The following is a 16966-nucleotide window of genomic DNA, read 5'->3' as shown; positions in this document are numbered from 1 at the left end:
GACTCGAGCAGCTCGGACACAGACTCGTGGGGCTCCGAGGCCGCAGTCCCCCTAGACGTGAGCCTGTTCTTCAGCAGCCCCTTTGTGCAGGCCAGGGCAGACAGAGTCGTTTTCGGTTTGCAGAATAATGTGAAGAATTTGATTCCCGGAGAGCCAATGGGCGAGAGCCTGCCCTGAGCGCTTCCAGGCGACCCCCGCCCGCTCTGGGGCGAGGGCTCAGGCGGTCGGCTTTGGTGTAGGAAGTGATTTGGTGGTCACCGCTGGGTATTCTTCATCCCCCCGGTTCTCTGTTCCCTCTCATACGTCAAGAAATTAAAAGGTGTGCTTGTTATGGTGCTGAAGGCTGTACAGCAGAGTGGGGACAGACGCGTGTCTGCAGCCAGCCCTCGGGACCAGCCTGTCTCTGCAGCTTTATTCTCCAGCGTTTGCTCTCATTCGGCCCAACCATGCGTTTCAAGTGGTGCTGGTTCGGGTTCACATTGGCCTTGAGTGGAACACATGCCTTATGCCTGTCGCTGCTTTTTAAGTTGAGACGCTGCCCAGGACTAATTAGGTCGTGCCTTTGTCTGATCTGACTGTGCAAGACCCTGAGGGAGCCCCCCGAGACCCAGATCTTGGGGCAGGGGTGCCATGGCCTTAGGGTCCAGGGTGCCTGGTACCTGAGGAGTCACCTTCGTGACTCTGACCCCGGGGCCGCTCTGCCTGGGGGAGGCGGTGGGTTAGCCTGCGATGGAGACCGGGCCGTGTCCTCTCTGCCTGCCTTGGGGGATGCTCTGTGATCCGTTCAGGGAAGGCAGAACCAGGAGCAGCAGCTAGGGCTGACGGGCACCTGCTCCCTGTGGAGACCCGGCGCCCGGGGCCTCACTGAGCCATGGGCGCTCTACCTTTCGTACAAACGCCAGCTCCTCCCTCAGGCCAGGTGCCTGCTGGACACAGCTGCTCCGGTTCTGACCGAGCCCACCCCCGACGCGTGGTCTTGAGGCCCGGCCGGGCGTGTGTGTGGACAGGTGAGGTGGCGGCTCCCCCCACCCCGAGGACGTGCCTGAGATCTGCGCTGCTTTCTGGCTGCACCTGGTGGCATAGCCATGTTTGCAGGTCAGCTTTCTGAAAGTCGAGTCTGCCTCAGGGGCAGGGCCTGTTGGCGGTGCCAGGAGGGGCTGCCCAGGCGTCTCTGCAGGTGTGGGTGCCGCCCGGCAGCCTCCGCCCCGTGTCGCTGCGTCGCCTGCGCACTCCTGCTGGGAGTACGGCCCAGCCTGGGCTCCCGGGAACGTTCCCTTCCCTCAGTTCTCTCTGGCCAGGCCGGCCACGCAGACGCAGGTGCCGTGCGTCCCCATGCCTTCTCGAGTCACTGGGATCCCCACAGCCCTTCTACCAGGTAACCCGTGTTTCTAAGACTGTGGTTGGTAGTGATCGAGGTGTGGGCAGTAAAAGCTGTGTGGACAGCCTGCTGTGAAAGCCATTCACTGTCCCCACGGTCATCTCGGCCAAGTCGCAGCGGTTCCAGCGCAGACACATCTCCCAACGCCACGTGGGTGGCTGAGCGCCCGGTGGGCGGTGGTTGATCCTCTGGGCATGCAGGCTGCAACCCCGCAGCATGTGATGCGGACACCAGGTCTGCGTCTGCAGGGCCCACCCAGTTCAGAATAACCAGACCCACCTTAGAATGGGGAGGGACACGGCCGGGCTCTGGCAGCGCCCGACATGGGCCTTCTCACATCTGTTCTTAAGGCTGTGGAGGTGCACGTGGCCATGCCAGCCTCGCCCCAGGCCAGAGTGTGTGCCTGCCGGCCGCATCTCCTGGTGCCACCTTTTGCGTGAATGCGTCTGTGTCCCCAGGAGTGAGGAGGAAAGGGCTGGCATTTTCCTGTGAATCTGAACTTGCTTATTCTTTAAAGACATGTTGACGTTTCTGGCTTGTGGTTCTTGAAAGTTTGTTTCCCGTTGAAATTGCCGTTTATGCGTTTGCAGATATGTACTGACTCAGACATCTTTTGTTTACTCAGTAAAATAAGGGAGCGTTTGCTACAGATTTTAGGCCTTTCAGCCCCCTATGCTCTGCTCGCCTGTGGTTTTGATTTACATGTACTGAAGGTCGTCTCGTGTGCTGAGCCCACCCCTGAGACAGCCCGTGTCGCCTCTGGTCCCACCAATGTCTGTCCGTCCGTGACTGCAGGCAGCCGGCCCCACGCTGCCCTCAGACTATCTCACTGTGGCCGTGAGGGGTGATTCCCCACAGGAGGCCAACGGGGGAGCCTCTTGCCTTCCTGAGCAGCCCCGCCTGGGCCTGCCGTGGCCCCTGTGGTCAGCACGTGAAGGGGTGCAGGAAGCCTGCAGTCTGCCGCTCTGGGCCTGCATGAGCCCCCACGGCGGGGAGGAACCACGTGGTCCTCGGGCGCAGAACACATGCTGTTGGCGTCTTCTGAAAATGAGGCCTTTATTGCCTCCCTGCAGTCAGATAGACACCTCCCCGCAGTCAGTAGACACCCCCCCAATACAATCCTTGGGCTGAAGTGAAGCAGCTGCTCAGATTCTGGGCCCCCCTTGGCCACCAAGACCTCTCTGCGCCTGCAGGAGCCACCTGCCTGTTGCCCCGCGCAGCTGCTCCTGGGGGCTGGCTGAGGGGAGTGCCCGCAGCACGAGCCTTAGGGAGGGGTGCCTGCTCTCCGGGGTCGGGGGGCACCTGGCACCCAGTGTGGTGGGGGTGGGGGGCGCCTGGCACCCAGTGTGGTGGGGGTGGGGGGCGCCTGGCACCCAGTGTGGTGGGGGTGGGGGGCACCTGGCACCCAGTGTGGTGGGAGTGGGGGGCGCCTCGCAGCTCTGGAGCGGCCTCTGTTGGCCCACGCTCCCTGGGAGCCTGCGGCAGGCGGTCACGGCCCTCAGAGGAGAGGACAGTGGGTCACGGGCGTGGGTCCCTCCTGTGACTCCACCCCCGTCCCTGACTGGTGCCTCGGTTCCGGCACCCCCAGAGGTTAGCCTCGTCGGTCCCCAGGGCGAGCGGTCAGGAGCGTGAAAGCCCTGTGGCCTCACTCTCCAGGAGCGTCCACTCGGGCCTCGCCTCCCTTCCAGCGGCATCCCTGCAGACTGCCTACTGTACAGGACCTTGCCTCCAGTGCTCAAGTGCTCCAGAGGATCGTTAAGGCACAGCTTCTCAAGCTTTAGACAGAAGGTGTCATTTATTAGAGCCTGCTCCCTGGGCCAGCAGGAGTGTCCCACAGAGAAGACCCCACGCCTAGCGGGCGTCGGCCAGACAGTCGGCCCAGGGTGGGACTGAGCTGTAGGTTGGGGTGCTTGCTTCCCTCAACAAGGAAAGAGTCATATGTACTTAGAAGGAAACTCCAGGAGACGCCCCGGACACGCCGTGCACACAGATGTCACCCCTGAGTGTTGGCACCGCGGGCGGACTGCGGCGTCAGCCTCGGGAGAAGGATGGACACAGAGCAGGAGGAAGGGGAGTGGCGCTTGGAACCCTCAGAGCAGCTTTTGCTTCAGGAGCCGCATTTTGCTTGAAAGTGACTCAGAAACCCCTGGGCCAGATGTGGAGCCAGGCCCAGCTTCCACCAGCCCCAGGGTCCTGTTTGCCTGGAGCGTCGGGAGGCCGGCGCTGCCCTCCTCTCCCGGGCCGAGGGGCCGCCCTCCCAGCCACCCAGGTGCCGCTGCAGCTTGCGCCCCGCGCCTTCTTACCCTTCACAGTCCACCTTGACTGTTCCAAACCGGAGCTGACTCTCGCTCCACTGTGAGGCACAAGGTTTCAAGATAATTTTATTACTGGGTTTTGAAGGAGAGCATTTAAAGGTACGAAGTGAAAGTAGCCAAGCTTCCCATCTAAATGTGGCGTCTCTCTTTTGTAACCCTGTCAGGCGGTCAGGAGAAGGTCCCAGGAGAAGACGACACTGCGGGAGGATTCTTAGGAACAATTGGAAATAGAGCCCACGGAGAAAACGCTCTTCCCGAGTGGCTTCCTGCTGACTGTTTGAAATGAAAGTTTACATTTTCAGTGGTTTTTCTGAAGACACTCAGGCCTTGGCCCTGCAGCTTTGAGAGCAGAGCCTGCCGTGACCTCTAGGGGGCAGCAGCTGTCCCCCCGCTCCAATCACTTGCTTTTGGGCCCTGTCACAACATGCCATTTGCAGACGTGGCCCGTCTGCAGGATCTGGGGGTCCCCGAGGCCGCGGGGGAACAGGAGCGCACCCCGTGTGTGAGCAGTTGGTCCTGGAGCAGGAGTCCCTCCACTCAGCCGCGCTGCCCCGGCCAGTAGACGCCCTTGCACACAGGGGTCGGCGTTAACAGATACGTGAGGTTCTTCACCAGGCCGGTCAGGGCCACACGCACCCTGTGGAAGCTGAAACGTGACGTGTGGCTCCTTGAAAATGCTTGAGCCGCCCGTCTGCCTGTTAGCGTGCACTAAGGCAGGTCGTCTGTGTGGACAGGATTTTCCACGGTCAGTTCCTGGGTCATCACAGGGTCCAGAGCAGCGCTCACACACCCCAGGCCCTCCTGGAAGTGGCGGGCAAAGCCACAGCCCCACGGGGGACTCCACGACAGGGACAGTGGCCCGCACGCTCCACAGCCTCGCGTGTGGGTGGTTACACGCTTCCTGCCACGTGCCTGAGGACAGCTCCCCACAGATGTATTCGCCTTATCTCCTGGCATCTGAGTTGATAAAACGGATGTCGGTGGGACCTGCAGCGTTTCACTGTAGCCGACAGATTGAATGAAAATAAACGCCCAACGCCAGGTTGCGGTGGCCGTTCGTCTGGTCACTAGAGGACGCGCTGGCGGTGTTTGCAGATAGCAAGCGCAGCCGTCGCCCAGCAGTCACGGGGCTGGTTCCATGGCCCCGAGAGAGCGCGCCCCCCCGCAGGAAGGGCCCCCCCCCGCCGCGGGCCCGGACACCGAACTCTCTGTGAGCGCAGCCCCCACTGTGCTGGCGGTGCTCTGAACAGGCATAGACAGTGTACATTCACCTGCTGCCTTCCGCGGCTTTCTGGAATGCTCTCCCCCGAATAAATTCAGTCCTCACTGGTTGAACCCTCAGATGTGGAGCCCACAGATACAAGGGCAGCTGTGCCCACAGTGACAATACCAGATGGTGGCTCTAACCACCCCCAAGCCAAACGGGGTTCCAAATGAGCCGCCCGCCCCGAGCTAGCGCCATCCGCCCGTCGGCGCCCCTGCTGAGCCCGCCCCTGCCCACCCTGGCCTGCCTGTGGGAGGCGTCAGTGCCACCGCCAGCCCCTCACCTGTCACCGGCTGCTGCTTAAAAATAAAGCTTCTGTGCAAGACCTTCTGGTAAACCGCACTGCGAGCTTCCTGTGGGCGGCCTCGTGGAGGAGGGCTGCGCGGGGCGGGAGGCTGCGGGGCCGCCCCGTGGACTCGCTCTCGGGACCAGTGAGTGTGAGCGCCGGCCCTCAGGCTGGGAGCGCAGGCCTGGGGAGAACCGAGCAGATCCTGCAGCCTCTTCCTCTTTGACTGGAGAACGGCTGCTCCACAATGTTTTGCTGGTTTCTGCCGCATGAGAACGTGAATCAGCCGTCAGCGTTCACGTGACCCCTCCTCGTCGAGCCTCCGCTTCTATGCTCTTTTCTGAAGTTTCAGTGGGTCACGGTGTCTCATCACGCGGCTCCAGGCTAAGGAGGGACAGAAGGGACTCTGGAGTGTGATCCTCACAGCTCGTCTGGGGGGCGAGCCTCTTCTCCGGTCAAAGCAGCCGTGTTTGGGTGTTTGGGCAGACGTGACCTTGTGGGCTTGGCGTGGCGGGAGGGGACGTGGGGAAGCCACGTCATTTTCAGGTGGCTTAGCCGGTTTTAAATATGTAATGAAGCAGCTTTTAATAAACGGGCTCTGTTTCTGTTCTACGCTGTCCGGGTTTTCCAGTGTCAGCGAACATTTGTCTGTGTCTATATCCATGTGGTGTGAGCAGCCCAGGGGTCAGCTCTACCAGCCGGCCTGGGGAGCCCATCCCCGGAAGCCCTGGGTGGGGTCCCGGCTCCAGCTCCCCAGGGCTCTGAGCTTGTCAATGTGAAACCGGGCCGCTGGGATGAGAGCCGCGCAGCGAGGCTGCAGGGCCACAGCATGGGAGTTCTCTACACCTACCTCCTTCACACTGCACTTGTTAGGATATCTTAAGTTGCTTTTAATCATCAATTAAATATCTTCTCTGAAATTCTACTTTAAGGTAATTGTCAAATTTGGCATTTAATAGTTATTAATTTCTCATAGAAAAACATGATAAATAAACCTTTGAGGATTTTTCTAAATAGGTGAGATAATTTTGTATTACAGAATGTTGGATGACATAGAACAAGGTGCAGACTTGGCCTCAGTGTGATCAGGAGCAAACAGCACTTGAAGGAGGGAGGACAGTGAGTGGTAGTTGCTTTTGTGGTATGATTCTACAACGCCAGAGTAAAGTCCTTGTCGATGAACAAGTCAGGGATGTAGAGAACCGTGCAGGTGACTCTGAGCGACCCAGCTTTCTGGGGCAGGGTTAATGAGTCGGCCTCAGCACGCCTGTCCTCCTCCTCGCCCACCTGCGGTCCCCTCCCTGCTCTGTGGCCGCCCATCTCCCGGGACCCCGACCCCCAGGCCAGGCCGCCCTGGAGGCTCCTTGGGGAAGTGGGGTCACACTGAGCCGTGCCTGCCGCCGCCATCCCCGGAAGGGCCTGGTGGCGGTGCTGCCCTCCGGGTCCGCCCTTCCTTATCGCCCCCCCATCACCCGTTCACTTCCAGGCCTTTCCGTGGAGAGTCCTCAGCCTTCTCCCTCCACCCAGAGGAGCCCGCCGGGCCTGAGCCCCCAGGGCCCAGCCACGCAGGGCCCCAGCCCCCTCCTGGGCCCCGTCCTCGCTGACGCCGCTGGAGCCAGGACGGACGACCGGGAGGAGCCGAGACGCAAGGTGGGCGCCCCCGGGGTGCTTGCTGCTGGGAACCGGGGGTCAGGGGCGCCCCAGTCTTGAGACCCTCCCCTCACCTCGGGGCTTCCGCGCCACGATGGGCCTCCCCGCTGTTCTCACGGTTCCTGGCATCCGTTGGTTCCGAGTGTGGGGCTGGATCCCGGAGACCTCAGCCTCGCTGCTCCCCGAACCACTGGCTTCAGTTTAACAGTGGAGGAGCTGGGAGGAGGCCCGGGGGTCAGGGGAGCAGGGGCTGGTGGCTGAGGTGGTCCCGGAGGGGTGTCCTGGGGCTGGGCCTGTGGCAGAAGGTGAGGCCCCCGCCTGCAAGTTCAGTGTCGGGCAGGCGCGAGGTTGGCAGGCAGAGCCGGGGATCAAGGAGAGACGCCGCTCGCAAGCGAGGCCATGGCCTGAAGCAGGGGCACCCTGGCCTCAGGGCCCCCAGCTTTAGGCAGGGAGCCCCAGTTTCCCTGATGACCCCTCGGCAGGGCTGGGGCCGCCTCCGTGTTCCTAGCCCACCTTGGGCTCTGGCATCAGCGTCTGGCTGCCCAGCTCACAGGTTGCGGTGGGGGCGGGGGGCTGCCCAGTCCTCTCCGGAGCCCAGTGCCAGCTTGCTGCCTGAAAGCCCTTCCCTACCAGCGTCTCCCACTAACTGTGCGGAAACTGGCGAGGCCCCACAGTACTGGGACGCCTGAAACGGAGCTGGCGCTCTCTCTCTAACGGGTGCCCCTCTGCCTGTTGGCCGGCTCCCCTCGGGCTCTGCGGGAACAAAGCTCGGCCCCTCCCTCTGCCCTGACCTGGGCCCTGACCTTGGGGTGTTGCTGGCGTCCACCCCACTGAGTTTCCTAGAAGCTGCTCTTCGATCTGGAAATCGGGGCTGGCCCTGGCTACCCAGGCTGGCGTCCATGAGCCACTGCTGCCACCCTGCTGCTGGCAGCCCCTCGTCACTAACTGGTGGCACCCGCTGTGCGGCTGTGACCTCGGCAGCGATGCTGCTGCGGTTGTTTCTGGGCACCGCCACCTCCCAGCAACGCTCCCTCCTGGACGGGGCATTTCCCTGCAGGCTTTCTCATCCCGACTCGCTGCCCGCAGGGGATCTGGTCTCAGGCCCCAGGAAGAAGCCCCGGCCCTCAGCCTCCCTTTCCCAGCATGCCTCAGACCCCACCACACTTCATCCCCAAGCTGATCCCCTGCAGCCTAGGACTTTCACCCTTGCCGTACTCTTTCACCTCCTCCACCTGCCTGGGCCCGGACCTCCAGAATGTGTGGGCCCCGCCTCCCTGGCTCACCTCCCTTGCACCTCCTGAGCAGCCCCAGCCCCTAGACTCACCTTGGGGCCAGCACACCACCATGTGCTGAGATAGGCACCAAAGACCCTGCCTTCCCGCCGGCGACCACTTCTCTCACCTCGTACCCACCCCCACCCTTGACCTCTGAGCTGGCCCGGACCACCCACCCTCTACCCCACCTGCTCCCATCCTGTGCACTTTGCTGCCCAGATGGGTCACTTCCTCAGCAGCTAGAGTTGCTTCCTACCTGTTTCCTCCTGGGAGGCTGTCTGCTCAAGGGCAGGGACCTCTGCACTTGGCACGTCCCAGGTACCTGTTGCCACAGTTGACACTGGAGGGTCAGCCCCAAGTCTTCCACCTGGTGGAGAAGCAGAGGGTGAGCGTGCAGAAACACAGTCGGGCCGGGCGAGCACCGGTGGGAAAGCATGGAGGAGGGGCCGCCAAGCAGACCTTGGCTTGCTCGGGGTGGCGTGGGGCCCTGCAGGGGCAAGGCACAGCCCCCGGCCCAGGCGAGCACGGGGCCTGCTACTCGGGTGCAGCCCTGCCCGTCCCGCTCTGGAGGGCTCTCGCTGGGGCTTGTCCCTGCACGTTGATCTGACCCACTCTACTGTAACGTTTGCTCGACGGTGGCGGTCTGGAACCCAACCCGCAGCTTCTCTGAGGTGTGCCTGCATTTGTGTGTGAACCAGCTGCAGTCCTGGGAGCGACATCGGAACAGTAATCTCATCACAGAATGAGTAATTAGTTTCAGGGTATGCCAGCGTTTAAGCAGCAGTTATTTTCTCAAAAAGAATAACATAATATGAGAAAAACATCTGAGGGAGATAAAACTGGGCTTATATTTTCACTTAGAAGTGACTCAGGAATTAGACGTGAAGATCACACGACAGTGCTGATTTCAGCAGAAGAGACGGCGTGTTAGGGCGGCCGGTGACGTGGCCGGCAGACATTCACTCACGCTGTCTGCGCTTCTTGCAGTGCGTGCCTACGGACGAGGCATATTTCATAGCAAAGGAGATTCTCGCTACAGAACGAACATGCCTGAAGGATTTAGAAGTTATTACCGTGGTATGAAACCTAAATCCTTTGTTACTTTGATTTTCTGACTACTTCTTAAATCTAGGTCAGAGACAGAACCCCTCCTGATAAGCTGCTCTTGGCCGTCATGAAATCCGTGTATGCATGTCTATGTGTGCGGAGTGTGCGAAGTGTGAAAGTCGCTCAGCCGTGTCCAACTCTTTGCAACCCCATGGAATTCTCCAGGCCAGGATACTGGAGTGGGTAGCCTTTCCCTTCTCTGGGGATCTTCCCAACCCAGGGATCAAACCCAGGTCTGCCACCTTGCAGGCGGATTCTTAACCAGCTGAGCCATATATGCTCTGTTAAATATATTTGCCTTCAAACATGTCTAGTCAGGTCAGCACTGGGTCCAATCTTTGTAAACCTGGCAATATATCCCTGGAAGCTTTTCATCCAGAATCGTTCTGTCATATTGTGAACACTGGGTGACCAGCCGAGAGGTTGGCCACAGCTGCCCTCGTGGGGCTCTGCAGTCAGTGCCGCATGACCTAAGCTGTGAGGTTCCTGGGTCACCCTGAGCTCTCCCGGCAGTGGTTCCGGAGCGCGGTGGTCAAGGCGGACGCCATGCCTGCAGATCTGATGACCTTCCTCTTCTCCAACATCGACCCCATCTACGAGTTCCACAGAGGCTTCCTTCGTGAGGTGGAGCAGAGGCTGGTGCTCTGGTAATGCCCTGCACACCCCCCGCCCCCCCTCCCCTGGCACCTCCCACCATCACTGCTCTCAGGAGCTTTCCAGCTTCAGGAAATATTTCACAGGGGTCATTATTTCATTGCAACAGATGTTAGTAGACACATAAGTTGCTCTCATTTATCCTGTTGCAGAAGAGAGAATTTTGCTGCTCATTCACTCAGTCACGCCCAGCTCTCAGCCCGTGGGCTGCAGCACACCGTCCTTCACGGCCACCCAGAGTTTGCTCAAACTCACAGTCCATTGAGTCGGTGATGTTATCCAACCATCTCATCATATGCCACCCCCTTCTCCTCATGACCTTAATCTTCCCCAGCATCAGGATCTCTTCCAATGAGTCGGCTGTTCACATCAGGAGGTCAAGGTATGGGAGCTTCAGCTTCAGCATCAGTCTTTCCAGTGCATATTCAGAGTTGATTTCCTTCAGGATTGAATGGTTTGATCATCTTGCTGTCCAAAGGACTTCTCCAGCACCATGTTTGAAATCATCAATTCTTCAGTGCTCAGCCTTCTTTATGGTCCAACTCTCACACCCATACATGACTACTGGAAAAACCAGAGCTTTGACTATATGGATCAAAAGGATGTCCTTTTCATCATAAGGGACTGGAATGCAAAAGTAGGATATCAAGAGATACCTGGAGTAACAGGCAAGTTTGGCCTTGGAGTACAAAATGCAGCAGGGCAAAGACTAACAGAATTCTGCACAGAGAATGCACTGATCATAGCAAACACCCTCTTCCAACAAGAGATGACGCTATACATGGACATCACCAGATGGCCAATACCCAAATGAGATTGATTATATTCTTTGCAGCCAAAGAAGCAGAAGCTCTATATGGTCAGCAAAAACAAGACCGGGAGCTGACTGTGGCTCAGATCATGAACTCCTTATTGCAAAATTCAGACTTAAATTGAAGAAAGGAGGGAAAACCACTAGACCATTCAGATATGACCTAAATCAAATCCCTTACGATTATACAGTGGAAGTGAGAAATAGATTCAAGGGATTAGATCTGATAGACAGAGTGCCTGAAGAACTATAGATGGAGGTTCATGACATTGTACAGGAGACAGGGATGAAGACCATCCCCAAGAAAAAGAAATGCAAAAAGGCAAGATGGCTGTCTGAGGAGGCCTTACAAACAGCTGAGAAAAGAAGAAGTGAAAGGCAAAGGAGAAAAGGAAAGATATATCCATCTGAATGCAGAGTTCCAAAGAATAGCAAGGAGAGATGAGAAAGCCTTCCTCAGTGATCAATGCAAAGAAATAGAGGAAAACAGTAGAATGGGAAAGACTAGAGATCTCAAAAACTTAGAGATACCAAGGGAACATATCATGCAAAGATGGGCACAATAAAGGACAGAAATGGTATGGACCTAACAGAAGCAGAAGATATTAAGAAGAGGTAGCAAGAATACACAGAAGAACTGTACAAAACAGATCTTCATGACCCAGATAATCACGATGGTGTGATTACTCACCTAGAGCCAGATATCCTATAGTGCAAAATCAAAGGGGCTTTGAAGCATCAGTACAAACAAAGCTAATGGAGGTGATGGAATTCCACCGGAGCTATTTCAAGTCCTAAAAGAGGATGCTGTTAAAGTGCTGCACTCAACATGCCACCAAAACTCGGCAATGCCCACAGGACTGGAAAAGGTCAGTTTTCATTCCAATCCCAAAGAAAGGCATGCCAAAGAATGTTCAAACTACCGCACAATTGCACTCATCTCACACGCTAGCAAAGTAATGTTCAAACTTCTCCAAGCCAGGCTTCAACAATACGTGAACTGTGAACTTCCTGATGTACATGGTAGATTTAGAAAGAGCAGAGGAATCAGAGATCAAATTACCAACATCCACTGGATCACAGGAAAAGCAAGAGAATTCCAGGAAAACATCTACTCTGCTTCATTGACTATGCTAAAGTCTTTAACTGTGTGGATCATAACAAACTGTGGAAAATTCTTAAAGAGATGGGAATACCAGACCACTTTACCTGCCTCCTGAGAAATCTGTATGCAGGTCAGGAAGCAACAGTTAGAACCCGGACATGCATCAATGGACTAGTTCCAAATTGGGAAAGAAGTATGTCAAGGCTGTGTTGTATATTGTCACCCTGCTTATTTAACTTTTATCCAGAGTACATCATGCAAAATGCTGGGCTGGATGAAGCACAAGCTTCAATCAAGATTGCTGGGAGAAATATCATTAACCTCAGATATGCAGGTGACACCACCCTAGTGGCAGAAAGTGAAAAGGAACTAAAGAGCCCCTTGATGAAAGTGAAAAAGGAGAGCGAAAAAGCTGGCTTAAAACTCAACATTCAAAAAATGAAGATCATGGCATCCGGTCTCATCATTTCATGGCAAATAGATGGAGAAACAATGGAAACTTTATTTTCTTGGGTTCCAAAATCACTACAGATGGTGACTGTAGCCATGAAATTAAAAGATGCTTGCTCCTTGGAAAAAAAAGCTATGACCAACCTAGACCGCATATTAAAAAGCAGAGACATTACTTTGCTGGCAAAGGTTCATCTAGTCAAAGCTATGATTTTTCCAGTAGTCATGTATGGATGTGAGAGTTGGACTATAAAGAAAGTTGAGCGCCAAAGAACTGGTGCTTTTGAACTGTGGTGTTGGAGAAGACTCTTGAGAGTCCCTTGGACTGCAAGGAGACCCAACCAGTCCACCGTAAAGGAAATCAGTCCTGAATATTCATTGGAGGGACTGCTGCTGAAGCTGAAGCTCCAATAGTTTGGCCACCTGATGCGAAGAACTGACTCATTGGAAAAGACCCTGATGCCAGGAATGATTGAAGCCGGGGGAAAAGGGGAAGACAGAGGATGAGTTGCTGGATGGCATCACCACCGTGACAGACATGAGTCTGAGCAAGCTCCAGGAGTTGGTAATGGACAGGGAGGCCTGGCGTGCTACAGTCTGTGGGGTTGCAGAGTCAGACATGACCGAGCGACTGAACTGATATGGACCTTGTTGACAAAGTGATGTCTCAGCTTTTTAATATGCTGTCTAGGTTTATTATAGCTTTTTTTCAAGGGGAAAGTGTCTTAATTTCATAGTGGCAGTCCACCATCCACAGTGATTTTGGAGCCCAAGAAAACAGTCTGTCAGTGTTTCCATTTTTCCCCCATCTCTTTGCCATGAAGTGATGAGACCAGAAACTGTGATCTTAGTTTTCTGAATGTGGAGCTTTAAGCCAGCTTTTTCACTCCTTTCTTTCACCCTCATTGAGGCTCTTTAGCTCCTCTTCACTTTCTGCTGTTAGGGTGGTGTCACCTGCATATCTGAGGTTAATGATATTTTTCCCAGCAATCTTGATTGAAGCTTGTACTCCATCCAGCCCAGCATTTCACATAATGTACTCTACATAGAAGTTAAATAAGCAGGGTGACAATATACAACACAGCCTTGACATACTCCTTTCCCAATTCTGAACCAGTCTGTAGTTTTAAGTCCAGTTCTAACTGTTGCTTCTTGACCTGCATACAGGAAGCAGGTAAGGTCTCTGGTATTCCCATCTCTTTAAGAATTTTCCACAGTTGTTGTGATCCACACAGTCAACGGCTTTAGCACAGTCAGCGAAGCAGTTGTTTTTCTGGAATTTTCTTGCTTTTTCTATGATCCAACTATACTTTTTATAGTATACTATATGCTTTGGTGCATACTCAGTCATGTCTGACTCTTTGCGACCCTGTGGACTGTGGGCCACCAGGCTCCTCTGGCCATGGAATTTTCCAGGCAAGAATACTGGAGTGGGCTACCATTTTCTCCTCTAGGGGATCTTCCCGACCCAGGGCTCGAACCCGCGGCTCCTGTGTCTCCTGCATTGGCAGGCAGCTTCTTTACCACTGCGCCACTTGGGGAGCCTACGATTCAATGGACGTTGGCAATTTGATCTCTGGTTCCTCTGCCTTTTCTAAATCCAGCCTGTGTATCTGGAAGGTCTCAGTTCATGTACTATTGAAGCCTAGCTTGAAGGATTTTGAGCATTACTTTGCTAGGATGTAAAATGAGCATAACTGTGGAGAAGGAAACAGCAGCCGCTCGTGTTCCTGCCTGGAGAAGCCCAGGGACGGGGGAGCCTGGTGGGCTGCGGTCCATGGGGTCGCAGAGTCGGACACGACTGAAGCGACTTAGCAGCAGTGTGGTAGTTCGAACATTTTTTGGCATTTCCCCTTCTTAGGGATTGGAATGAAAACTGAGCTTTTCCAGTCCCGTGGCCACTGCTGAGTTTTCTAAATTTGCTGGCGTATTGAGTGCAATGCTTTCACAGCATCATTTTTTAGGACTTGAAATAGCTCAGCTGGAATTCCATCACCTCCACTAGCTTTGTTTGTAGTGATGCTTCCTAAGGCTCATTTCACTTCACACTCCAAGATGTCTGGGTCTAGGTGAGTGATCACACCATTGTGGTTATCTGGGTCATGAAGAACTTTTTTGCATAGTTCTTTATATTCTTGCCACTCTTCTTAATAGCTTCTGCTTCTGTTAGGGCCATACCATTTCTGTCCTTTATTGCGCCCATCTTTGCATGAAATGTTCCCTTGGTGCTTCTCATTTTCTTGAAAAGATCTCTAGTCTCAGGAGATGATCCGTTTTTGCCTGGTCACTACCATTTCAAGGATGGTTGAGATATGACAACAGTCTCTGTCAAGTATGGCCTCCCCCTCAGAGCCTCTGGGTGCTGTTCTGAGCCTGGGACTCACCATCACACTAGCAGCGAGAGGAGCATTTCTCACAAACTGTCCAAGATTTTGACCTCCTTTGTCCGTCTGCTCCAGGGAGGAATCTTCTAGCACCCAGGCCACAGGCAGTCACCAGCGCATCGGGGACATCCTGCTCAGGAACATGCTTCAGTTAAAGGTAGCATGGGCTTGTGTGAAGCTCTGGGCCTAGCAGCTGGTGGCGAGGACACCAGCTTCCTCCTCAGGACAGTGTTCTCCTTAGAACGACAAAAGGCAGGACAGACTTCCCCTCAGGTCAGCTCTGCCCTCAGGTCAGGACAGGAGCCCTTCTGAGCCGTGTTCCTCTCGGAGCGCTATTTCCACCAGGACGGGGTTTCCTCGGGTCAGTGCCCCCTCAGAACAGAGCTCCGTTCAGCCCAGGTCCTCTCGGAGCTGCCTCTTCCACCCCAAAGGCATTCTCTTCAGGACATACGCCCCTCAGGATCAACAGCGCCCCCCAGGGCTGCCTCCTGCCTGGCCAGGGTTCCCTCAGCCCGCGCCCCTCAGAGCCGTGGGGCTGGTGCAGCTGTTCCCGCTGCGCTTGCGCGCCTATACAGGGAGCCCGAGGTACCAGCCTCACCTCCAGCTGCGCCGCCCGCGCTCCCAGCGCTGGGGCTCTGGCTCTCCCGCGACACGCCAAGTGCTCCTCCTCGAGGCTTCCTGCCCCGCCCCGCCCCTGAGGCCCCGCCCCGCCCCTGAGGCCCCCCCGCCCCCCCCCCCGCCCCTGAGGCCCCGCCCCGCCCCTGAGGCCCCGCCCCGCCCCTGAGGCCCCGCCCCGCCCCTGAGGCCCCGCCCCGCCCTGCAGTGGCTAAGGCGCCCCTTTTAGGCTTAAGGTGAGCGTGTTTCCCCCGGACGCGTCTCCCGGTTTTCGGTTCTCAGGGAGGGCTGTAAGCGCGTCCCGGAGGCGGCGTGAGCTTAGACCCACACGCGCGCACACCGTTTGGTGGCGCTTACCTGGCCCGGCGGCCGCCTGTGCGGTCCGCTGAGACGCCGGTTCAGGGGCTAGACCCCGGGGGCGCGGCTCCGAGGGGCTGGCCGGGTGGAGCCGGGGCGCGCGCCGCCGCTCAGCCCGTCCCGCCCGCAGGCGCTCACCGGCCACTTCCAGCGGCTGCACGAGATCCTGACGGAGCTGGAGGCGGCCAGCCGGCGCCTGCGGAGGCTGGAGGCGCTGCGCCGCGACTTCGAGCTGCAGAAGGTCTGCTACCTGCCGCTCAACGCCTTCCTGCTGAAGCCGCTGCAGCGCCTGCGCTACTACCGCCTGCTGCTGCGCCGCCTGTGCGCCCCGGTGCCCGGGGACCCCGACCCGCGCGGCCAGGACCACACCGACCTCCGCGGTGAGTGCCGTCTGACGCCGGCGGGGCCTTCTCGAGCCCGGCGGGGCAGGAGAGGGCCGGGCGGCTGCTTCTAAACCACAAACTCGGGGAACACGCTCCTGACCGAAGCATCTGACTCCGTGGACTCCGCCTTTTCTCACTTCTTAAAAAGACCAAAGAATAAACCCTGATGCTTGTGACCTCCAAATAGGACTCGCAGTGGCAGGGTAAACTTGGAGCAGGAAATCACTGCCTCTCAGGTCAAGTCACCACTGTCACCAGACATGCCGGAGAGAACTCGCCAGCCCGTCCGGGCTCGGGTCTCCCGCGTCCTGAGGACAGAGCAGATGCTTTCTGATGTACATGGCACAAAACGGACCCTATGGTGCCGACAGTGCCCTTCCTCTCCTTCCTGAAAGCAAGTGTGGTTTGGCTAAAAAGGAGAGGACACAATTGTCCCAGTGGCTCTAAGCATTTTAAGGGAACCGTGAAAGAGCCCGTGTCAAATGAGGGTCCACAACATTAAAGAGCTGTTTGCAAAGACTGTCCTGTCTCTTCACCGAGCCTGGGTGTTGGCCAGGAGCAGTTTGGGCTGCATGAGTCCAGGTTTCAGGACCCACACTTGCTCTCCCTGGCAGTCCTGTGAGGAGTTTGAGTGCAGTGTTCCTGGAATTAAAACCACCTTTAAAATGTCACAAGCTGGTCAGGGAGGGTTTTGTCCCCGCCACCCCAGCCCACCTGCCCCTGCCCGTACTGAGGGACCTCTCCATGCAGATGCCCTCCAGGCCATCACAGAAGTGACCTCCGAGCTCCAGCACAGCCTGGTCCAGCTGGAGAGCCTGCAGAAGCTGACGGAGCTGCAGCGCGACTTGGTCGGCATAGAGAGCCTCGTCGCTCCCGGCAGGGTGAGTGGCTTCATTTGAGAACATTTTTTGAGCTGGTTACGTCACTGGTTTT

The 16966-nt window shown here is 56.6% G+C and overlaps 1 protein-coding gene across 4 annotated transcripts in view; it reads left to right on the top strand.

The window, feature by feature from the left end:
* The window catches only part of FARP2 (FERM, ARH/RhoGEF and pleckstrin domain protein 2), a 99687-nt gene that overhangs the window by 73295 nt on the left and 9426 nt on the right, over window positions 1-16966 (top strand). For all 4 annotated transcript variants that reach the window (XM_018039820.1, XM_018039818.1, XM_018039821.1 and 1 more), the window contains 6 exons: window positions 6730-6893; window positions 9155-9244; window positions 9788-9921; window positions 14754-14835; window positions 15781-16030; window positions 16784-16914. In XM_018039820.1, coding sequence (XP_017895309.1) covers window positions 6730-6893; window positions 9155-9244; window positions 9788-9921; window positions 14754-14835; window positions 15781-16030; window positions 16784-16914 — 851 coding nt within the window. The remainder of the gene's footprint in view (window positions 1-6729; window positions 6894-9154; window positions 9245-9787; window positions 9922-14753; window positions 14836-15780; window positions 16031-16783; window positions 16915-16966) is intronic.

The sequence above is a fragment of the Capra hircus genome, chromosome 3 (genome assembly GCF_001704415.2).
Source record: "Capra hircus breed San Clemente chromosome 3, ASM170441v1, whole genome shotgun sequence".
Taxonomy (NCBI): domain Eukaryota; kingdom Metazoa; phylum Chordata; class Mammalia; order Artiodactyla; family Bovidae; genus Capra; species Capra hircus.
The sequence above is the reverse complement of the archived record's forward strand: the minus strand, read 5'-3'. Positions and strand labels throughout refer to the sequence as shown.